The 21,580-nt window shown below is 40.2% G+C and overlaps 1 protein-coding gene across 5 annotated transcripts in view; it reads right to left on the reverse strand.

Annotated features, from left to right (window-relative positions):
- The window catches only part of ARMC9 (armadillo repeat containing 9), a 57,804-nt gene that overhangs the window by 20,930 nt on the left and 15,294 nt on the right, over positions 1–21,580 (reverse strand). For 4 of the 5 annotated variants that reach the window (XR_006180362.1, XR_006180364.1, XR_006180363.1 and 1 more), the window contains exons 9-19: positions 18,355–18,390; positions 12,467–12,501; positions 11,626–11,737; positions 10,618–10,710; positions 9,583–9,673; positions 8,546–8,669; positions 7,125–7,264; positions 6,262–6,338; positions 4,360–4,434; positions 3,207–3,297; positions 1,757–1,815 (exon numbers count right to left, since the gene is read on the reverse strand). Coding sequence is in view for 2 of the 5 variants with exons in the window: in XM_042878095.1 (XP_042734029.1) it covers positions 1,757–1,815; positions 3,207–3,297; positions 4,360–4,434; positions 6,262–6,338; positions 7,125–7,264; positions 8,546–8,669; positions 9,583–9,673; positions 10,618–10,710; positions 11,626–11,737; positions 12,467–12,501; positions 18,355–18,390 (933 nt within the window). In the remaining 3 variants the exon portion in view is untranslated. The remainder of the gene's footprint in view (positions 1–1,756; positions 1,816–3,206; positions 3,298–4,359; positions 4,435–6,261; positions 6,339–7,124; positions 7,265–8,545; positions 8,670–9,582; positions 9,674–10,617; positions 10,711–11,625; positions 11,738–12,466; positions 12,502–18,354; positions 18,391–21,580) is intronic. The other variant, XM_042878096.1, reaches the window with a different exon arrangement.

Genomic DNA, 21,580 nt, shown 5'->3' on the forward strand with positions numbered 1-21,580 from the left:
GTAATCACATGATGGTGGTAAGAACACATCTCAAATTGATTTGACCTAGAGCCTTGGCTGGGACGGTGAGCAGCAACTTGTCCAGGGGACACAACTGAATAGGAGAAATCTTTTCATTCCCAAGAGCAGCAGAAAAATCAGTCAGTGAAAACATGCAACACTACCATACAATCCAAAGCCACTGCTTTCATGAAGGGCCTCCTTATCTCTATGCTTTCACAACAGTAACCTTCAAATACGTGTACCAGCATTCAAGGGAAAATATCACAACCTTGGATCCTTGCAAAACACCGAAGACACTCAAAGCCTTGGAATGTCAGTTGAAAGATGCCAAGCAGGGTAATGAACGAAAGGAAGTTCTAATATGAATTCCTAGAATGACCACCTGCACATCAAGCACCGGTTATGAGTTGGAGGAATGGGAAGAACAGGTTACTGAAAAACTCACTTCAGAGCAGCAGGAGTTGAAACAATTACAACAATCTGATTAGAAAAAGCATGGTACAGTTCACAGAACCCATTCCGGAGAAGAGAGAGAACTGACTAAACTAAAATCTCCACATAGCCCTAAACCTAGAAGTGCCACATAGCTCCGAAATCAGGGGAAGGCATCACAACAAAAAAGCTAAACGATGCAGAAAATAATAACAAAAAGAAAAAAAAGATTACAAGGCTTTCCCGGACATCGGTGGATCCAGCAAAGCGCTACGCTCAGTGCTGGCTGTGAGCACACCACACCTTTTACAACATATTTACATTTTTCTCTGTTTTCACAATGTAACGGGTTCAAAGTACGTTTGAAAAATGCTCAACAACCTGCAGCAGCAGGGCAGTTTTTGAAGTGTAACAGGGTTGTTAGCATTTATGTGCAACAAGTTAGCAAACGCTGACACAACAGGCTTGCTGAATTCCGCAGGACTTAAACTCTTAGTCCGTCCAGCCCAAAAACTCACTCTTTGTCTGTAAACTCAGTTTCCAGTAAAAATGCTCCCCACTGATATTTATAATACAAGACTGTCTAGTAGAGATCACTAGCTCTCAATGTCATTGACTTCCTTGGTGTGAATACATGTAGTTCAAACAGTATTCCAAGGTTCTCATGAAAGACTTCTTGAGAAGTGCCATACAGTAGACTTCATTCCCATACAGCTCCCAGTGTAGCTGCCCATGCAGCACTTTTTCAAGTCCTCCTTCACATGCACTTACAGCAATGTAGCAATTGTAGGTAATGCAGCCTGACCTCCTTGCTATGGGATCATGAAATAACCAAACACACTGCATGCTTCCAAACCTGGGATCCTGTTACTCTGTGCGGTCAGCTTCTTTAAAAAGTGCTGAAGTAAAATCATCAGTATAAAAAGTGTTTAACATAGACTTGGAAATATACAGCCAAGCAGTTTTCTCTATTGTATCACTTCTGATACTTCCTATCTTCATTTTTTCCCTCTCTTTATGGCACTTCTTTGCAGATGTGGAATTATGGTTTTCCCTCACAACATACAACTTACTGCACATATCTCAAAATTTCTGAGTGCCAAAAGAAGTTGCCACACATTAAACAGATGAGGATACCTTAAAAAAAGTTTATTAATTTTCTTGTTTATTGTATTCTGGAGATTAAACAGGACTTCAACAAAACAAAAAAGAAAAAAACAACTCAATGGAATAAACAAGATGTGGCTTACTGATAAGAATTCTTTCTGTCTAGAGGATGAAGGATTTCTCTAAAAGGTTTCAGAGGGCCTTCATGACTTACCTCCTCGTCCTCTTCTTCCTCTTCATCATCAGACACAATATTGTCATTTAGTGGCTCTTCTAGTAAGAAGAAAAATGAAACTGTGTAAGAGCACACATCCAGCTTGACAGAATCTCTAATTTTCGTCTCTCTTTGGGAGCAATATGATTCAGCTTGCTTCTCATACAGATGTGCCATTTTTTTCAGGACATCTATTGGAATTGTTTGCCCCTGTAAAGCATGCTAGAAATCAATTTTTATCCAGGAAAAAAATACAGAAGTAGAAACACTCTGGAATGGTACTTTTCTCACAGATCTCACCACAGTGCCCCAGCATATTTTCTGATGAGATGTGTGAATCAAAGTGTTCACTTGCAAAGTTCTCAATTTTTCAACTAGCTTTTAGTGAAAAGTTCCACTTCTCTTTACAAACACCTCATTACTGCACTGTTTACAAATAAAAATACAGACTTGTGCAGAATTACTTACTGTAATTTTTGTGCAATACAGAGGAACACAGAACAAAAAAAAACAACGTAAAAGCAAATCAACAGCAACAAACAAAAAACCATCAATGACATTGTTAAATGCCAACGATTATGTGGACAAACAGACTTCTTAGTAAAAAGCACCCAGGCTTATCCTGCAAACCATTATACTCAACTTTCACTCACCAATCTATTTGACATGCCCTTTATAAAAATGCCATTCTCACAGGTAGGAGAGGAGTGATTGTGTAACTTTGGTGAACAAATATTGCACAGTAGCAACATGGTGCTTAAATATTCTATTTGTTCCTTTGCAGAGGAACCAAAGATATGCTGTCTTTTTCTAGAAGAAAGCAGTCAGACTTGTTCCACTTTCACTGTACAGAAAAACTTCATTAGAATTCATCTCTTTTTCATTATTTGCTTTCTTCTTCCTCTGCCTCCCTTTTGGACACAGGAAACAGAAAACAAAACAAACGTTCCACCTTCTCACACTTTGTATTACCACAGCCCCTATGACTCCAGCAACCAGCCAACATGCTCTCCAAAATGGAGGGTCTCAGCCCCCTGCTCAGAGCCACTTTGGAATGCAGAGCTCCACTCCTCTACAAAGTGAGGGACAGGCAGAGACACAGTTACTAAACTCCACTTTACAAATTGTATCACCTGCATATTTTCAGCTCACACCTGTCTCCAGAGGTCTCTAGGAGGCCACTGGTATGAAAGAAAACAGCCAAGGTCATTTTGTTTACAGTCCCCAAACTCCAGGATTGAGACCTACGCAGCCTATTATTCCTTCTTTATATTCTTAACACAAAAGTCAGTTTTAAAACATATCACATCCTGACATCCACTATTCACCCTCTCTCAGACCATCACATTATTGTCACTCTGTGGGAGTTTCAATGCCAAATAAAAACATGAGCCTACTTATGGCTTTGTGAAGATTTACAGCTCAGATAGCTGCATTTTGTTCGTCTGACCTGAATAGAGCTGCTTGATAATAAATTCAATCTGTCGGATCATCTCTGCATTTCCTTCCTTGAGAAAGCAGCGTAGAATTTCTTCCATTCCCTGGATGGAGTGGAAAACACTGTAAGATTAGTATTTCACATGACCACAGTGACAGATCCGTCAGCTAAAATGTCATCGTTTTGATGGGAAAAACACAGGCAATGTGAAACAAACCACTGTGCTCTGCTCTAAGCACTCCTTTTTGTCCATACACTTCCAAAAGAAAAGAAATGCACTGTCTGGACTGCTTCTAGATTTAAATGTGGAAGTATTCGTGATGAAGAGCCATTTTTAACAGATCTGTTACTTCTGCCTTCTCAACTCAGTTGTCAACACAGCAGTCAACAGAAAAGGGCAAATTTGCATTCACAGACAACTGTGTGAAGTTCAGAGAAGGAAAAATCAAAAGCAAGACAATCTTCAGCCTTCTCCTAAACTCAGTTTCTTCCTTAGTGGACCTTACAGGCTTGATGTTGTGTCTTTAATCATGGAAGATGACATCCAGTGCCCTGTGCTCTCCTAAGTAAAACATCTAACAGCAGTTATGTCTGTATAACTCACTAGATCTGCTCTTAAGGTATAAAGGAAGGAACAGTTTCCTCCAGCTCTAATCAAAGCATGTTTGTTACCATTAGACTAACTTTCAATTCCAAGTTCTCTGAAAACCTTCCACCAGCTCTCCCCAGCCAACCATGTCTACATCAGGCAGGAAAACAGTAGCAAGAGGAACTTGTACCCTTACTGGCTTGTTTGCTGGTGCAGAATAAATGAACTAAGGGGAGGAAACAGAAGGTCAAACGAAAGCATCAGGGCCACATTCAGTCTACAAAATGCTATATGGACAGCACTTCAAAAATAACACCTCCAACTTATGATCTGGAAAGAATCCTTTGCACTAGTGGGACTTCACCTCTGGAAAAAGATCAGCAAATATGGCAAAAATGTTCAATCTGTTTATACCTGCTTGCATATAAAAGGTAGAGGGCCTCCTGTGGACGTCCTTCTCAAAATACCATGCTTCCTACCTCACAATCCTGCCACACACCACCTGACCTGTACCCATATGTGTGCCATCTTCAGCATATGAGTTGACCTTTGTGCTATAAAAGCAGTACTGCTCACCATCGCTCTGGCTTCTTCTCGGACCGAAGGGATAGCAAGAATGCTGTAGAGTGCTCCATTCACGTATGGTTGTATCTAAGAAGAAGAAATATTGGCCAGTAGTCGATCACTAAGAAAAACTCTGACATTCAGACAAGTAGTCTATAGCCAAAATTTAAGAGTGAAGGAGCAGAATAACTACGTTTAGAGAGTTTAATCAAGCTAGCCTACATTTGCAAAAATTCCCACATGGTAAGCAGTGATTTTCTTTATAGGACACAAGTACACTGTGCTACAATTTATTTAAAACAGTACTACTGTGTTTTGACTTTCTCTCCTCTTTTTTTGAAAATGTATTCTTGCAAATTGACCCAATGCACTGCCACCAAGGGGAAAAAAAAAGAGGAAAGCAGGAAAAGAGTCAGTTTCTGACAAGCACTTGTGACAGTCCAAAAAAAATAGGAAAGGACAAAAAACTGGGACAAGACTGTGTCAGCACAAATGCAGACAGGCTTCACATGCTGTAGCCTTAAGCAGAATGATAAAAGTTGTAGCAGCACAGAAGATCGTCCCATGCTGCCTATTACTGTCCCTCAGCAGCAGCAAAAGTACTTGGTAATATGGATAGTGAAAACCAGCAGATCTGTCTAACCAATTGTACTGGCACTTATGTGACCATCTGTGCTCGCCACTTACTGCTGGAGCACTAAGATCTTCAGTCATCCTCTGCTTATACCTTGAAAAAAGGAATAAGTGAGCTGGGCTGTGAGCAGAGGAAGCGAAGGAAAACAAGTGATGGGATTTACACAAGGATCCCACAGCTTCTCTAAAAGCTCTGCAGGCACCCAAGAACACTGCCTTGTACCATCAACAGCAAGCACAAACCTTCCACCAGTTGCACTGATGCAAACTATGCCATAAAAATGCACTTTTGAAGAGAAATGTCGAGGTCATTCTAAGATACCAGTGAAACAGTTCAATGAAAGTATGACAAGATGAAAAGATGACAAGTTTCATCCTAATTAAAACAGTAGCAGTAAAGAACTGTACATCCTCTACCAAATTTGTAAAAGTTGGAGCTAACACTTCACTGAAACTTTCTTTCAGTTTAAGAGATAAAAAACCCTCAAGATTCAATTGCTGGATATAGCCACGAGAACCCAGAGTCCATACTATGCTTTAACCAGATGTCCCTAGACAACTCCTGCTATTGTAAAGGAATCAATCCAGTGCATTCTCCTCAAAATTCTGCCTCTTTATGATATCAACTTCATTGAATCTTTCTTTGCATTTTTCCTTGAATTCTACCCCACGGTTAAAAGAAGTGCATCTCTGCAGGGACAGCTAAAGCAATGTGTTATATAAGATAATTTTATCAGCCATGTATTGAAAACATCAGGTAGACATAAATTATCAATTTTAGTACTCGCATGCAAGCATGTCTGGAGAAAGAAAAGAAACTGAACCACAAAATGGTGAAGTGGCAGGTTAAACAAAATGGTAGACAGGAAGATATTAGTCACTAGTTGCTTAAAACACTCCTTAAACCAGTAGCAGTTCTGTTTCTTTGTACCCAATACTTTGCATGTCCTGAACCACACATTGTTCAAACCAGAGAGGATTTGATATGATGTTTAAATAGCATCAGAAACAACAATCAAAAATGCACATGGATTGCATGCTAATTAGGAATCTAGGAGACGTTCATGTCTGCCCATCAACAGCTGTTAAAGGAAGACATAATTACATCCAGAAAGATCAGTGTCCAGTGAAATCAAATTAACATCACTGTGAATTTTAGGAAAATGTCAAACAACTTAATTAACAAATGAAGTTGATTTCCTTCTTTACACATTTCTTGAATGCCTAAGCTTTAATTTTCCTTTCCACTTTTTCCTTAACCTGAAGTTCACTACACAGTACCTCCTGATTCTCATGGCCAAGAAGATCAGAGAGAACTTTGAGTACACGGCCTGCAATCCTTGCACACATTTTCTTCCCTGCAAAGGGAGAAAGCATAAGCATGCTTGAAAAAAAACAACAGATCAGAGCAAGTTTCTTAATAATCTCTCAAAATCAGTACTAAATATAATTAATTTACACGGAGCAATACTGTTCCTTGTTCCTTCCAAATGTTGCTCAACATAACTGAGTGAAATCAGTGGAGTTGCTTCAGAGTCATGCAGTGGTAATCGTGGACAGGAGGCAACACAAAGGGATTTGACAGTGGTGTTACTTTGCTTATACCAAGCAGCCACTTCTTCATCCTTGTCTTACTTTCATTTTTAAGAGGAAATTTATTTTAAGCTTCTTTTAAATCTCTCAGGCATAGAAAATAACACTGTATTCCTCTGTGGAATCTCTGTACTGTCCAAGTGTTTCCTGCAAGCATTCCACTCCACATGCTGCAGGGTTAACTCCTTCCAATACTGATCAAGTCAGTTCTGACTTACTTTTATACAAACAGATCTCTTACACAAGTATCAAGCGCCCTTTGAAAAGCAGACCTGGAATGTCAGAAAGGCAGTTCTCACATGCTGATCTAAAAAAGGAACGAAATCTTGGAGAGTTCCACTGATTTTGGTCAAGCTCATCTCCATAGTTCAGGATTCTTCAGAAAGAGATGGACTCAAAAGTACGGGTTATGACACTCAAATATCACTGGTTATTTGGGTTTCTGCTACTAGTTATGGTCACTTTGAAGAATCCAGGAATACCAATAGAAGCTTTCAGGATCTTCCCTATTTATTTCTTAGAATAAAGCTGTAATTCAAAATGTAATATACCTGCACTCCTCAAACAAAGATTCATGAACAAGGCAACAGAATATTCTAGTGTGTAATCAGAAAGGCTATCTGTATCCGCCAGGACATCAGCCAGCCAGAAAATGAGCCCATCCTTGATCATTGCTGACTGCAGGGCACGTCTAGAATTAAACACAACACACACACAAAACAAATGAGAACATAAGTAGCTTTTGAATACGTTTAACTAATATGAGCGCATTAAAATCCTACTCCATCTACCTGCCACAAACTAGCTTGCCAACAAAATATAAACTACAGGAGAGCAAAGCAAGAAAGCAAGTGAGCACCTACCCCTGCACTGAGAAAAGAAAAAGAAAGTCCCTCATGCCAAGTGTCTGACATTAATATTCTCTAAGGTGAAGTGTTACTTGTTAAAAAGTTAAAAACTTTCAGTAATGAAATTTTCAGTAGATTGTTTCACCAAAATGCTGCTGGGCCCTAAAACTCAAACTCATCTGTACTATCAAACACTGCTTTAATGGAAAAATCCTTTTCTCTAAAACTAACTTATGATTTCAAGCAATAGGGTATGAAGATTCATTCTATCTCATCTCAAGTATGTATAAGATACTATACGAGGAAGCAGTGTGTAAACTCATACAAAGCACATCTACGTGTGTTTCATCTACAGATCTGCATGAAGCAAATCCAACAGCAGCATTCATTCTTCAGCAAGTCCAAACAAACAAAACCAGCAAAGAAACAAAGCAACACAACTTATGGTTTTAATTTAGAGATAGTGTGACTGAAAACAAGAACTAAACACTCCTACCTGTATTTAATTAGCTATTCGGAGCTGAATATGCCACCTGATTGCCAGAAAACAGAAGTCTAGGTAATACTTGCTTGATAAATGAGAATAACATCAAGCATCTTACAGTATCTGCATGATATTTCTTTTGCAATGGACATTTTGAGTCAGAGTGCTGATGCAGAAGTAAGAAACAGAACAGCCTGTGCACAGACAACCTCAGGAAGGAGGATTAACAGTTTGAGGATGAAAACCCTGAAAAATGTTTGTAAAGAGGATAACAAAACACAAGGGAATGTAAGTCAGCTGTTTGTTTTTTTTTTTTTCCCTCCTGTGTGGGATCTTCAGAACTTTCTACATAAAGACTTTCACTGCAGTTGCTCAGTTAAGGAACACATACAAAAGCACACACAGCTACGGCAGGAGACGTACATTTACTTGTGTCTTGATAGCTGGTAGGAAGTCAGGTTAATTCAGTCAGCAAAACTGAGTTCTCCTCTATAATAAATGACATTGCTTTCATCAGCCATCAGAGGGGCTGATGATTGTTATGGGAAAATCGAGCGCTTTTCTTTCCTCCCTGAACAGAGCCCAACTTAGCCCGCATTTCCTCTCCTGCTGTCACCACTGCATGCTGTGCTTTCATCACCTGAGGCTGAATTTCTGCAGAGCCCCCAGAACGTTCTCCCATGTAAGGGAATCCTTGTCCTCAGTTTTCAGTCTCTCCTCCAGCATTTGCAGCAACACTGGGTTCTGAGAAAGGTAGAGACGACCTGGTGCAAAGAGCGATGAAAGAACAGATGCTGAGATACCGATGCATGACAGAAAAGTTTCTTCTCCTTGGAAGACTAAGATGGATTGACCTCCATTTTTTTTTCCTGAGGAGACACAATGTTGTGCCAAAGCCCAAACAAACCTGCACAAATGAGTTGTAGCTGACCAGCTACTCTCTACCCGCTCGCAGCATTAGAGGTCCCCAACCGCCCATTTAGTACCTCTGCTTGCACCACACAGAATCCACATGCTCTCTGATTTATCAGTTTTGTATATTCCAGAAAAAGAGCAGACACATCCAAAGAGCTCAGGAAAGTTAGGTGCCTTATTGCTATTGACTTCAAAAGCAATTTCAGTTCCAAGCAATAGTTAACACTGAACCAAAGGCTAATTTGGGACAGGCAGAGAGACACGGCTGCACATACGCAACCAAAGAGGGAGCAGTGATGCACAAAAATTTATTCAGGTGAGGAGCAGGAAATGCAAGAACAGTGGCAATAAGGACCACCGTGCAGCCTGGTAGCAGGTCTGCCTACAGGCACTTCAATCACTAAGGAATATTCCTTCCCTTCTTCCCTCCCCTGTTTTTTAACCCTCATAAAGAGGCTGAAGACTAAGCTGGGTAAGCCCCCACACAGACCACAGACAATCAAATGACAACAGAAATGGTGCATATGCAGTGTCAAAAGGAAAACTTTCCAGGTAGTGAAAAACTCTTCTGAATGCATGTGAGAGCAAATCCCCAGAAAAAGGGTGCCAACAAGGCTCTACATTCCCACACACAGTGAACGCACTCATGCAGTACTTGTGAATCAGTTTTATATGAAAATGCTTTTTCTCTCTATCAGTGTTACATGAAAACGGTTTTGCTCTCTTTTTCTTTTTTTTCTTCCCTTGCAGAGGATCTCTTACCTTCTGCCAATGAAGCAAAAGCATTGATGAGCCTTGCCATATACTGTCTGACTACCTCACTCTTAGACTGCAGTAATTTAAGGACACTTCTCTGAAAAAGAGAGCAACCATTAATAACAGCACACCAAAGCAGGTAAAAACAAACATAAGTTTTCTATAACACCGTAAAATTTTCAGTAAATTTGCAAAGCAAACAAGCATGGACTGCATACTGACATCTTTAAAATTGATAATAGGATTTGGAATTTTCCACTTCCTCTTTTCTTTAAATCTTATTTTGGTGCGGGGTCAGGGGGAGGTCTGAGAGAGAGGCAGAAAATGAACAAATAAGCAGAGTACAGCTGCTCAGCTCAGTCCGTTAGAACAGCATGGTGTAGGGTGAGAATTGTAATGAACCAGCACTGCTAAAGAGGAAATCTAAAATTAGTCCATGTAAGTTCATCAGTGAAGTTAGCAGTTTTTTGGTCACTAACTGAATGTTAATGTCAGCTGAATAGAAGTGCTGTTTCTTGACAACTAAGCAGCTCTAGAACATAGCAAGATCACCACCTTGCAAACCATTTTTATTCCCTGTTTTACACCTAGCTCTCCTCTTACAGAAATTTTCAGGGAGGAAAATCAGATCACTGATTAATTAATGCTTTAACTTTTCTAACAGTACAAGTTACTGTTGCAATGACAAGGTAGGATGCAGGCCCACTGCTGCAAACAACTGGGGACCCTCAGAAAAGTAACCTTTATGAACAAAGAAAACTGTTTTCACACTTGATAGCAACAGTATTGGAACACGGTGAGTGAATCAACACAACAAACCATTCCAAATTCACCAAAATACTGTTGAATACATGCACAATCAGATATTCTGTAGAGGTACTATGACCAAAGTGTTAATTCACATCTTATCAGTGAAACGGACTGAATGTTTTATCTAACAACACATCAGCACTCAAAAAGGAACACAGCATCTCATAAGCACTTCACAGAAAGAAATCAGCAGTATCACATACAAGGAAGAGGAAGACTATTCCAGCTGACCTGACACTTGCTGTGGCAATCTAAGAGGTCATTACTGATGTAAGCCTGCAGGACAGTATCCCTCTGTTCTCCAGGATATGAAGTTGTCAAGCGCTGAAATAAACAAAAACATCAATAAACCAGACAAATAAATCAATGGTAGGGTGAATTGATGACCACAAGATTTCAAAGGTGCTGATACCACATGGCTGAAAATTAATTCTTTTCTCACAGGGAGAAGGAATTCAACCTCAGTGATCTAAGGGAATGCGATGAACTGCCCTGAGCTCGGCTTAGTGATCCATCACAGAACTGTTCCTTGGAAGCTGTTCTGCATGAAGGACACAGCATTACTTCCCATGAAGTTAAAAGCCCTTTCAATAGCCACAGATGCAGTGCTTTTCTAAAACACCTCAGAGTAGTGGGTTAGGGGGACCGCTGGTCTGACCAGGAGGTGTTGCTTTTTTATTTGATATGTGAAAACAGACATTGAAGCTTGACCAGAATTTCACTATTACCATCTTTCATGTCTGTCACAGTGAAATTGTCAGCTTCCTTTTCAGCAGGAAAATTATGCTTCCTGTTGTCACCTTTAGTTCTTCAAAAATATTATGAAGTTATCTGAGTTAAACAAAACTGTAGGCTCCTGTAGAACACCTTCACCACGAAGGGAAAGTACCAGTTAGAATCAGGTAGTTCTTTGATACAGCAGTATTTAAGTGAATCTGAACAGAGCAACACATCGAAAATGTTGTTTTAGGCATCAGCTATTTCTTTGAAAAACAACTTCCACTGAAGATCCCAGGAATTCCTATCTGGCTTTTCTCAAAGAGAGCACTGCCACATACACACACCTACTGCCAGGGCTTCCCTCATCATCTGAAGACCATCAGCAAGATTCACTGACAAAGACAAATGCTGCCTATAACAGTGACCAGCAGAACAATCACCTGGCCCACAAGATAGATTTTAGTTCTAGACCCCCCCCAGAAGAGACTGATCTGTTTCTACAGAAGCCATCCTACTCACCCAGCGCAGAGCCTGCAGTAAGAAGGCCTTGAGACGATCGTTCCCTGCAAGCAAATCTTTCTTCAGCTTCTCATAGTCCAGAGAGGGCAACAAGGGCACATCCTGCTTCTTCCTACAATACAAATAGGAAATATATTGAATTTTGACGTTCATCCAAACTCCTTATTTGGTGCAGATGATATCACTGAGGTGTCAAGAGCCAAAACAGGACTTCTGCTTCAGGAAAAGGGTCTCCACATTCTTATACATTTGTTATTTTTATTACCATTACCATGTTAGAATAAACAACTTAAGACAATGTCTTGAACTTGGGTTTTCTTCCACCTTAGATGCAGTTCACTTGTCATCACAATCTGCAGACATTAAACAGCCAGCTGATGGTCTGAGCATCTTAAAAATCTCTCACCTCAGACACATTATCTTTACCTTAATGATAGCCAACATTTCCTAAGTTCAGCACTAAAAAAAAAAGATCCCAAAGTACACATAAAAAACACCTTACCAACTTACCAACTCCCCTTTTCCCTTGATTTGTGAGAAGCAAAGCAATTCCAACAATAGGAATGTATGGTGCGGAAACAGCACAGAAAACAGAGCAAACAGCTCCCAGGTGTGGAGTGACAGACTTGTTGGATTAGCAACATCCTGCTGAAATGAGGATGTTATTGAACCTGCCCAAGAGAAGAATCCCAGCACATAGTGCCTGCACGCAATGCTCACCGAGATCAATGAGAGGAAGCATGCAGACCGATTCCATTTGCAAATGACAGGCAGGGCACTTAGGTTTACCAATCCCTCCTCCTGTTTTTTACAGTTATAAATGCAGCTCAGCAATACTTACACAGGTGCCAAAGATGCTCTTAACATTGTGGAAGCCTGGATCAGAGGAAAAAAAAAGGAAATTGTAACAGATGAGTTCAAATTTCACATCGGAACTATTATTAATGAGGTCCAGAGTGCTTTCTCTCACTGAGGTTTGCAGTTCCTTTCATATAAAACCTATGTTGCTATTTAGAAATACAGCTAGAAAAGACTTCAATACTTCCCTTTCCTTCAAAGTAGTTAAAAAGTTAAAATCCCTTTTGTTATGATCTATCTGTGCTGTCTGCACTGACATACTCCAAAAACTCACTTCAAACATTCAAAAATGCAGAAAAGGGAGAGAGGAGAAAATACTCTCTGAAATCCACTGAGGAAGATGAAGACCTTTTTCATTGTCTCTTGACTTCAAAAATCTTAATACCTTAACAGTGCAATAATTTCCCAGTGGAGACATACCATGCATTTCACCCAAATGCAATTTCAATACCAATTGTCTCAGACTTCCTGCTGCTATTAAAATATACCTATACACACAGCCATAAATATGTAAAGAAAAGCCTACTGCAGACAGAAGGGATGTGGGACAACATGCCTAGGATAAGCTCCATTTAAGCCTGGATATTTCTGCTTTGCTGCAGCGTGACTCAAAGCAAAGGAAGGCACCACTGCTGCACAAGCCAGAGCTTAAAGATGTCAACACCATATAAAAGATGTCTTGTTTAATAAATATTTCTTTAGCTAGCACTAACTGTGCTTCATATTATGCATTTCAATGTCAACTACACGCCACGTTCACAGAATATTCTGTGTCACCTTTTGTGTCGGTCTCACTACTCACTTTCTATGCAGTGTCTCGTTACCATTTATGACTGCAAAACCCACCTCCTCTTCTAACCTAGCCTCTTTCAATGGGAGCTATATAATCAGAGTCTATTGTCAGATTTAAAACGGAGGGATTTAGCAGACAAAAGGCAAGCAGTGCCGCAGAGAATACCGAGTTACACCAGCTGAGGTCTTCACAAAGCTCATGGGTATTCTTTGTAATAGAAGGAACAGCTCTCTCAAATGTGAAATAAGCTTATACACACACTAGGAAGCATTTCATGCTATGTTTCAGTCAATGAATGACTGGTATACAATAGATAATTAATAGGTCATGCACTTCAGAATTAACCTGTCTTGACAGCACTCCTCACATAACCATCTTTCTCAACCAGCAGAGAAATCTTCAAAATATCATATATATTTCAATCGTTTTCCCCCCACTTATTTGCAATCATTTTTCTTAGCGTTTCAGACCCAAGAGCATCAGCCTAGAACCTCACAGGGTGAAGGCTTTCCCAGCCCTTTGGTGTTCCTGGGAAGCAATCTGGACACGGTTTGTGTTGCTTCAGGTTTGATTAGGCAAAGCAGACAGGAGGATTCTCAGGGCTGGCTGGTCCTTCACAGCACCTCCATTCAACCTGACTGACCGTGGGCAGCATCACTGGTAAGCAGAGATAACGCAACCACATTACAGGCAGAGACCTCCTTTCTTCATCTGCCTTTGCACGATTGGAATTAGACATAAGTAAGCTAATCTATATCCTTACAGTATGGCAAACTGCGTAAGAAATTGGCTGGAGACGTGTATAGCTCTGACTCAGCCATCAGAAGCAGACAACATTTAAGTGTGTAATTTCCTATCTCTAGGCCCCGACTTTCTTATCCAAAAAGGAAGGACACAGGCATCAGACTCTCCAGTGAGCTCTTCTTTGAGATCTACCAATGAGAGGCAGCATGCAAGTGCTACAAGCTATTGCTTTGCAATTAAACAACCAAACATTCACGGCACACAAACACCACAAAAAGGAAAACAAGAAAATGAGTACTTGATTACAGCTGGACTAGATGATCCCAGTGGTCTCTGCCAACCTTAATCATTCTATGATTGTGACACAGAAAAATTCTGCAAAATAGCAACAGCTGATACAGCATAGTGACAACTCCACTATTTCCTAGTTTTGGGATTTATGTAGGTCTGTATTTTAAGGAGTTCTATGACAAGAGGAATTGCTAGGGAATTATATCGCTTTCTGGTCTGTTCTGGAAGCTCCGCCATCCAGTTGTTCTCCTGGAGCTTGCAGGGCAATGACTGTGGGGTCTGTACTACTTTGGGACAAGCAACGGAGGTATCCCTGAGAGGTGAGCCCCATGGGCCCTCCACCTGCAGCTAACACACCATTCTAACACTTCACTTTAACTCCTGCCTGTAAGCAGGGTGCTCTTCCCCCCCTCACAGAACACCTTGTCCCACTCAAGGGACAGGGTGCACATCCACCACAGATTTCCCTCCAAAGCACGTGCTCCTCAGCCTCACATCTTCCACAATTCACAAGGCAGGCTTTTTTTTTTTTTCTTCCTTATTCATTTCTGTTTCATTTCTCTGGTACCGATCAGAGACATCCCAAATCTCAGGATATTTACCTGGTTAAGCACCACGACACCATCTAACCCTCAAAAGCTCTGTTAAGTTCTACTTCTTGACTTGAGCATTACATTTATTAAAAGGAAAAATCACACCTCAGACACAGCTGGGTCCTGCAGAGCAGCTCCTGGGTTTAATTAAAGCAAGAGCACTTTTAACACAACGAAGCCATATAATCCGGCCAGCATAAAAATGTCGTTTCTTCACCAGTACACAGCAGCTCCAAGGCCAAGCTCTCACACATACTATTGCTGGCAGGAGTGTCAGTGCAGCCTTCATCTTCTCAACACACCCCTACTATAGAAAGCAAAAGCAAGAGATTCCCAGCAACAACAATCCGCCCTGTTACAAATTCAATAACAAAACTCCTTTTGTTTAAGTTCTTTGCAAATCTTTAGCCGAAAGCTTTTAAAAACAGGCTTTCGTGTTGTAGATGAATGTGAAAACATGAAGTCTTCTACATTTTTAGGAAGTAAGGGTTACATTTAAATGAGGAAAAATTTCATTTTTTATCTCAACTGATAAGAGTTCGGGTTGCCTTCTCTAATGAAAGCTGGCAGAACAGAATCCTGGTTTTTGATCCACATGGATCTTTTACTCTCTTGCTGTTAGTTCTTAAATCTAAATGCTGAACCCTCACATCTTGTCACTTCTGTGGCAGTAGTGTCCAAGTTCTAACTGCATGGTGTTTGTAAGAGAGAAAGCAAGGGAGAGTATTTGGATGCAGGAAACTTGGATTTATTTATAACAGCTGCTTTAAATAATGGCACAAGATGAAGTGAAGCCATCGGCACTTTGCATTCATAGCTGTGACTCTACCAGCAATAAATTCCTACTATTCTCCAAGGCTAGTCAAACCATTACAATCTTCATTTCTAGGTGATGAATCCAAGGCCACAGACTGAAACACAAGCAGCCAATGGCGCTGTGAGAAGAGACCTTCCTCAATCTGCATCCAACACTCATCTCCAGACAATGCCCACATCAGCCAAGCTTTCATAGCTCCTTTTTTATCAGCAGTTTCTCAGATTAAAATGATTTGTTGTCAAGAGATATTTTAAACTTAGTATTTCCTCCCAAGCCCTTTTCCTGGTCTTATCAGGTTAAATATTTATCCAACTTTCTGCCTAACAAGTGCTGGTCAGGGAATGATCATGAAGAACATACAGTATATGTGACTTATGTGCAATACCCAACATCAGTTCAATCTCAAGCAAAATACTTCTCATGCAAAACCATTTAGGCAGAACCATTTTTCCATAATTAAACACATGCAGAAACCAGGTGTCTTAGGGAAAGAAGAGAAACAAACAAGATAACAGCCCAAGCATTGCTCATTCTGGTAGGATCATGAGGTATGACTTATTGTTGTGATGTTCCTTACCAAAGCCAAACCAGGTGCCATATTAAGCAAAGCAACTCTGTCACAGTGCAGATTAGCCACAGATGGCAGCCCGTCATTTTTGAAAGAAGCGATGCTTGAATATGAACAGCATGGAATAAAATAAAGTTCAAAGGGAAAAATATTATATCAAAATTTATAAAAGAAAACAGATGCATTTCATCTGCAAGCCAAAACCACAACTGAGCTTATCAAATGCTGCAGCCCCACATTCAAACCAACTCCACTTCACTATTCGATGTGTACATTCGTAACGTGCTGAATGTAGCTGAAGCTAAAAACCAGGTTCTGACCTCAGTTACCACTCTGAAAACTTACTATAAGGATTCACTGTAAATGCAATGCAGATTCAGAATTGATAATCAAAGATATGTGATGGATGTGTGAAGAGTAGAAGTTTGATCTAAGGTGTACATACCACTAGAAATCACCAACGAATGCTCAGCTCATTTGTCACACGCTAACGACAGGAAGACTGCTGCATGCAGCTTAGCACTGCTCAGGCACTGACCTTGTGTAAGCTGGCAGGTCTCTACTGGGGTCATGCAGATTTATTTCATAAGATCTGCAAATGTTTTAAATTATTTCTTCTCCTTACTTACACCAGAGATATGCTGTTATGAAAACTTCCTACTTGGCACAAAAAATAGCTTCTCTGAGAGACATGAAGCGTGCATAAAAAAGTCACACTGTAATGCTATGCAACAAAGCAATGACAACAGATGACAGAGAAATAATGCTATATATGAACAGTAAGGAGATGTTAGAGGAAACCAATCTATCTACTCAAGAAATACCCCAAAATTAGAGTCAGACAGCTTAAAAAAATTATAAACAATTCTGCATTGCAAGATAGTACATTCTGCATTGTACAAAATTGTATGCTACTAAAGCTACCTGTATACAGGCAGAACTTTTCTTCAGCAAAGATCACTTCTTTCATGTCCTCACATCTATAAACAGGTTTTCTCAATCTTGAAACAGATCACAATGAAACAAAACAGAATGGTGAGCACCCAGCAAAGGGTGGCCAGTAGTGCCTCTCACATTTGCAGTACCAGGGTGCTTGATACAGGTCATCTTTTAAACACAGATGAACATGTATTCTATATGTCAAAAAAAAGAAGCACATAAGGAATAGGCTGTTGCATATGGTGATTGTTTCTCCAAACAAAATGGCATTAAAGTGGGAAGTGAGGAACACATTTGAAATAAAGTTCAGTGTTCCTGGGAAGGTCAGATCTTGTTTTACTCAAATAAATTAAAAAAAAAACCAAACCAACAAATGAGGGTGATTTTAAACAGAAAATTGATTGGCATTTTTTAGAATTGGTGTCAATCACCTTTATGATTTGATTACATGTTGACTTAGAATTGGACTCATTTCCTCTCTTTGCAAAGAATGCACTGGGCAGAATTAGATTCTTATGGCTTATTTGTAATATTGCCAGAATACAAGCCTCCATCTGGGTTACAGAAGTCACAGGCAGTACGCAGAATACTTTTGCTTTTTTGGCTTCTAACGAAAAGGGGCCATTTTAATTGCATGGAAAAAAAATTATCATCTCTAACTGCAAATCAAAACTACAAACACATAAAATAAGCCACACCTCTGATAAGCTGTGTTATCTCAAGCACTAATATCCATCCACCTGTTTACTCAAAGGTGTTGTGGGATCAGGTAGCGTTGGCACTCTTCTAAGACCTCGCATTATATACACTGACGTTCACATGGAAGAAACAATCGCTTTCTGTACGTTGTAAAGAAGCTGTGTTTCACGTAAAAGTTGTGGACAAAGCTGATCTTTTGTTGACATGCTGTGTTACACATATTACAAAGCCATAAGGTTACTGAGAACTTCTGTTCTCCATGCACAAATACCATGCCTTGCACATATTTTCAGCAGATATAAACCATACAGTTAATGTAGCGATGAGTTAAAATACACAGAAAATGGTTACATGTTGTGAAATGAGATACAAACAGCGACAGATTGCAGCAGGCAATGTGAAAGGATATAAAGATAGAGACACTTACATATCCGTCATCACAAGGGCTCATAGAGCAATGTCCCTTTATGGGCAAACAGGCACACATTAAAATAAAGAAGATTAAAAAAAAAAACACAAGTTAACAGAAATAAATCACAGAGAAATGCACAGTCCTTAAAAAAGTGATTAAAAAATTAAAATTAGCTAAGGATTAACAGACCATTAGCTCTATAAGGAAAAGTATACCCACCTTCTCCCATTCCACAAACTGAAATCAGAGTGCATCACTTAGGACACACTCATGCCCTCCTTCCAATACCTGGTGAAAGTACCAGTCTGCACATCACTCCATCATAACTGCTGGTTAGAACAGCTGTATGCCAAGCACTGCCACATTGCTGTGGATCTACAAATTCTGTTGCTCACTACACTGAAGCAGCTGAAGAGATAAGTCTCAATGGACATGGCTTTCTATCAGAAGGCCTCAGCTTATGAGAAAGCAGCTCTAAATTTTATCCACACTTGCTTTGGCTGAAATTTCTCACCATCACTTAACAAAAGCCAGGAGAAACAATGTGAGGTGTTTTGGGAATGTTAGCTACTCCCCATCCCCAAAGGTTCCAAGCCTACATTAAGGAAAAGACTCTGAAAGGAAACCTACAGCTGAGTTACTAAGGTAAAAATCAGACACGATTCATGGTTGGAGCAGTTCAGTATAAACATGCCATGTTCTCTTTACTGAGACTAAGATACATAACTGATTTAACCCAGAACGGGTTAATATATAAAAAGAACAGTTGAATGCCCTGAAGTGAATGAGTATTTTAACTCTTACAAAAACACACACACACACACACACACACACAGAGTTCCAGGCTAAGACGATTTAAATTTAGCACAACAGATAACAGAGGTAGAACACAGTGAGCGAGCAAAAGAAACCATGAGATGACCTCTGGTGTGATGAGATGAAATTTCACCAAATACATGACCTGAGCCAATGAAAATATCCACAGGCATCAGGACAAAGATGATAGTAAAGGATTTGAGGATGACAACAGGAAAAGTTTGTGGAAGTCCCTGCGAGTGACAGCACCTTGCTTTATAGATGAAGCAAAGAAGATGCAGTTACATAGAGGAAGGCATCACGTACTGTGTCAGCAGAGGAAAAAACTTCTCTTTGTTCACATTTAAAGGCAGGTTTGTGTCTTCTCATATATAAGCAACAACATATAAGAATCATCCCACTGACAGGGACAGAAAATAAATGCATACTTCATCAGAAGAAAAACTTAGACACTCAAAACTTACTACGGAGATTAATTCAGCTAATTAGATCCACAGGCAAATATAATCAGACTGAACAGCAGCAAAAACATAATGAGTATTAATTCTATTCCATGACAGAAGAACAACATATGAAATCAACTACAAAGCTTTCTAATCACAGAACCTCTTTCCAGTGGGTAAGACTCCTCTTGACAGTGATGGAGACTGCACATCTGGGGAGGTACTCCCAGCTTCCCCTTCAATCCAAAGTTCAGAGATTCTTACTACATTAACCCTAATCCAAGAAATTTCAGGATGGTGTGCACTGTATGTGAATTGGAAAATCTATGCACGGCTTTAAGACTGAGCTCCTGCTTAACAGCTATGTTGGATCAGGACAGAAGATCAAATCCAAGCTAGGGAAGAGAAAGAAACTGCTAGGCTTCATGCTGTGAATTAAACTGACACATTTGCAGGCAACAAAAGACTCCAATCCATGCTTCTCACTCATCAGACAAATCAACATTAAAAGAACAAGAAAACTGAAGTGCAGAGTTAACTCAAGTATATTACAAATAAAAGGGAAAGTGTCAAATAAATGCTTAAAAGAATTAATCTCAAACTTATCTGCTATTACCCACATTATTTCCTTGCCCAAACATTATGAAGTCAGAAATCTGATTAAATCTTCAGATGACTGTTGCCTCAACTTGTCAGAATGGGTGCTCTGACCTCCTGTCCTGAAATCCAGACATTTTCTGCTCCAACAGCTCTCCTGGCCTTCCTATCTTCCCGTACAGGAGCACACATGTCAAGTGACATGATCAAAGATGGGGATAGCCTTCAAAAAAGTCTTATGAGAAAGTAAGACCTCACAAAAGCCTTAGAAAAGTCTCCACCTGCAACAGTGTACCATGGCCTTTATCCCTCTATCTGCATGCAGCAGATGCATCCTGTCACTGGGCTGCAGATCAGGCTCACCAGCTCACGAGGTTGCAGAGCTGGCAAGAAGCATACAGTTGCTTGACAAAAGAATGAGATTCAAGCCAGTTCATCGGAGAGCTCAAAGCAACAGCCAACACCAGCCACCCTTACTGAGTAAGATTTCATGGATATGGTTACACTGAGAAAGTCTCTTGCTTGAGAAACATTACTGCCTCGAAGCTAGTTTGTAAGACTGGTGCTGGGATTTGTTCTCCTGATGCGAATTTATTGCAGTATGAAAGTGACAGGCCTCTGCTGACAGGAGACAAAGCAGGAAGCTGATGTTTGCACAGGAACAGCACACACTGGTAAGTGATATATACATGCTATCTTTACTGTACTTTCAGAGCCTGAGACGTCATGGCTTTATATCACACAATGCCACTTCTCAGTGTCATGTCCCGCCTTTACCCCCAGATATTACAAATTGTTCACCAAGTACAATGCACTGGGAACAAAATAAATTTTACAGATAAGTAATGCTACCAAGGATATAATCCAAGGCACACTCTTTAGTTTCCTTGGGCAGTACTTCATGGTGATGACGCAGGTACAGTCCTACTTCCCAGCGTATCCTAAAGCTACCAGTGCTGCAGCTGATCCAACAAAATACACTGTCAAGTCCAAGTACACATCTCACAGTATGATGCTACAACCTATTAGAAAGAGAATGTCAGCTGTGCACTAAGTGGCAGACCTTTAATTTCAACATGACTGCAGAATGCCTGTTTGCCTGAAAAGCAAAGCAGACTCTTTCCCTCCTAAAAACAGTTTCTAAGTATTCCTGTGCAAGATACACCTCAAGGGCAGACATTACAAACAGAGCAAATAAAAATTGCGGCATCACCTTCTAATTGCCTTTAAAAAATTCTGTACACAGCTAAGGCATGGCTGTGTACACATTCCTCAGAGCAGCACTGAGAGCTTTAGCATTTCCTGCTCTCAGCACCTGCTCCCAATCTTGCACTGTCCCAGGTTGAGCCAGCACGGCTGGGTGAACACAACCATCCCTTCTTTCC

Source organism: Lagopus leucura, unplaced genomic scaffold (genome assembly GCF_019238085.1).
Source record: "Lagopus leucura isolate 7727_CA_CO unplaced genomic scaffold, USGS_WTPT01 Super-Scaffold_100021, whole genome shotgun sequence".
Taxonomy (NCBI): domain Eukaryota; kingdom Metazoa; phylum Chordata; class Aves; order Galliformes; family Phasianidae; genus Lagopus; species Lagopus leucura.